The sequence below is a fragment of the Empidonax traillii genome, unplaced genomic scaffold (genome assembly GCF_003031625.1).
Source record: "Empidonax traillii isolate 1590-97213 ecotype Southwest subspecies unplaced genomic scaffold, ASM303162v1 scaffold547:size421747, whole genome shotgun sequence".
Classification (NCBI taxonomy): Eukaryota; Metazoa; Chordata; class Aves; order Passeriformes; family Tyrannidae; genus Empidonax; species Empidonax traillii.
Genome location: NW_020955740.1, coordinates 48,522 through 50,547, shown reverse-complemented (window position 1 = coordinate 50,547; position 2,026 = coordinate 48,522). Strand labels below are relative to the sequence as shown.

The 2,026-nt window shown below is 34.8% G+C and overlaps 1 protein-coding gene across 1 annotated transcript in view; it reads right to left on the bottom strand.

Annotated features, from left to right (window-relative positions):
- The window catches only part of TTC13 (tetratricopeptide repeat domain 13), a 40,401-nt gene that overhangs the window by 29,232 nt on the left and 9,143 nt on the right, over positions 1–2,026 (bottom strand). The window contains exon 4 of the mRNA XM_027897535.1: positions 1,270–1,340. Within this exon, the coding sequence (XP_027753336.1) occupies positions 1,270–1,340 (71 nt within the window). The remainder of the gene's footprint in view (positions 1–1,269; positions 1,341–2,026) is intronic.

The window sequence follows — 2,026 nt, the reverse complement described above, 5'->3', positions numbered from 1 at the left end:
CAATATGTAAATCCAGTGATGTTGGAAGTAGGATTTTCTCAAAAAAAAATCCTCATATTAAAACCAAATCAGAGATCACCGAACACCTGTATCAAACAATGAAACGAACAAAACCAAAAGCAAACAAAAAATAAATTCCCAGCAATAATTCCATTAAATTGCCACACTTCCAGTCAATTTAAGTATGAGGCATATGACACTTTAGAAGAAACACATAGTATAATTTGCAGTATTGCTTTCAGCTTGCATTTGTGTACTTCACCCAGTTTAGATAAAAACAGGGACATGCTTCTGGCAGTCTCAGGTTTTTAGTCGTAAAAATACAGTATATCAGCTTTATATTTGAGGCTTATAAACCGTTGGGGTTGGTTTTGTTTTAAAAGTGACTTCCTCCTACTTAACTGCACTGGATATTGAATTCTTTATCTTGAAAAAAGAACTTCAAGATTTTATCAGGAAAAAACCCACAATGTTGAAGTATCATAGAATCACAGAATCATAGAATAGATTGGGTTGGAAAAGACCTCCAAGATCATCAAGTCCAACCCCTGATCCAACTCCAATTACTATATATGGCACTAAGGGCCACATCCAATCTCTGCTTAAAAACCTCCAGGGATGGTGAATCCACCACCTCTCTGGGTAGGCTGTTCCAATGCCTGATTACCCTCTCTGTAAAGAATTTCTTCCTAACATCTAACCTAAACGTCCCCTGGCAGAGCTTGAGCCCATGTCCTCTTGTCCTATTGTTGGTTGCCTGGGAGAAGTTATGTTTTATGTATATTTTAAACTAATCAAATGCTTACCAGTGAAGAGGGATAAACCCATCGTACAAAATCATTTATCAACATGAAAGCAATGCATTACTTGCCACACACACTGTCAGGTTTTTTTTCTGACAGATGTTACTGGTAACATGCTGTTACCCCAAAAAAATCCACATTAAAATATCTTAGCCTACAGATTAAGAGGACAATCTAAGGAACCTGAGCTTTGCAGAGGTCAGGTTGCTGAAAACACATGACTTTTTTTTTTTCAAAGTGACATAAAAACTTTATTCCTACAGATGAGAAAAATACTTACCAAATAACCAAGATACTGATCACCCAGTTCTAAGAGTATGTTTGGATGGGAAAAAAAATGAACAAATACTAGAATAATTACTCTCATTTAAAAATCCTTAACTGAATATTTGTTTTAGTAAAAGCCCTATGTTGCAATGGATAATTTCATAAAGTTATTTTTTAGGAGTCCAAACACAAAACTTACCTGCAGCATTGTTGAAAAATGTCGTATAGCTTCATCATACAAGCCGTTGCCAATCAACACGTAAGCAATTGCTAACAAAACATTACAAAAGTAAATAAAACAGAAAAAAAAATCTGTCTTTGTTTTCAATATATTTTACAGTGGTTGTATTTCATAGAAGTTCTACACTGCACTGAAGATTAAAGTAGTCAGAGGATTCCTGAACTCCACCAAAATTATATGACTTCCCTTAACCATCACATAGTAGTCATTAATTACTCAATTCACACTGTCCTCTTCAGAATTGTTTCGGGGTTTTGTGGCTTTATTCTCCTTTTTACAGGTTTTTCAGGAAAGGGTCTGTGTTTGCTACCAAAGTACTTAGGATCAGGAAAGGTACCATGGCTCCAATTCAGTAGCCAATTCATGTTTTCTCAATTAAAAGTGAGCCTGGCTATCACTAAGGTTTTTTTTTGATAATTCCATTAGAGAACTTCCCCTTGTTTATAAACATTTCGCTAAACCTTATTAGCTCATCCTAAGTTTTTCCTTCATTTGAATCAACTAGAAATACCTCAAGTAAACTGATTTCATTATTTATAAAAATGAGACTGAAAAACTACAGTCTCTACCTATGTTATAATTATGAAATGCTTTAAAGGTCTTGCATATCCACCCACTTTGAAGCAGAAGTCAAGTGTTTGAAACAGAAACAGACCACTGTTTTAGAAACATGTTCCTGTAATCTCCACAAGATACAAAAATACAGTCAAATCAC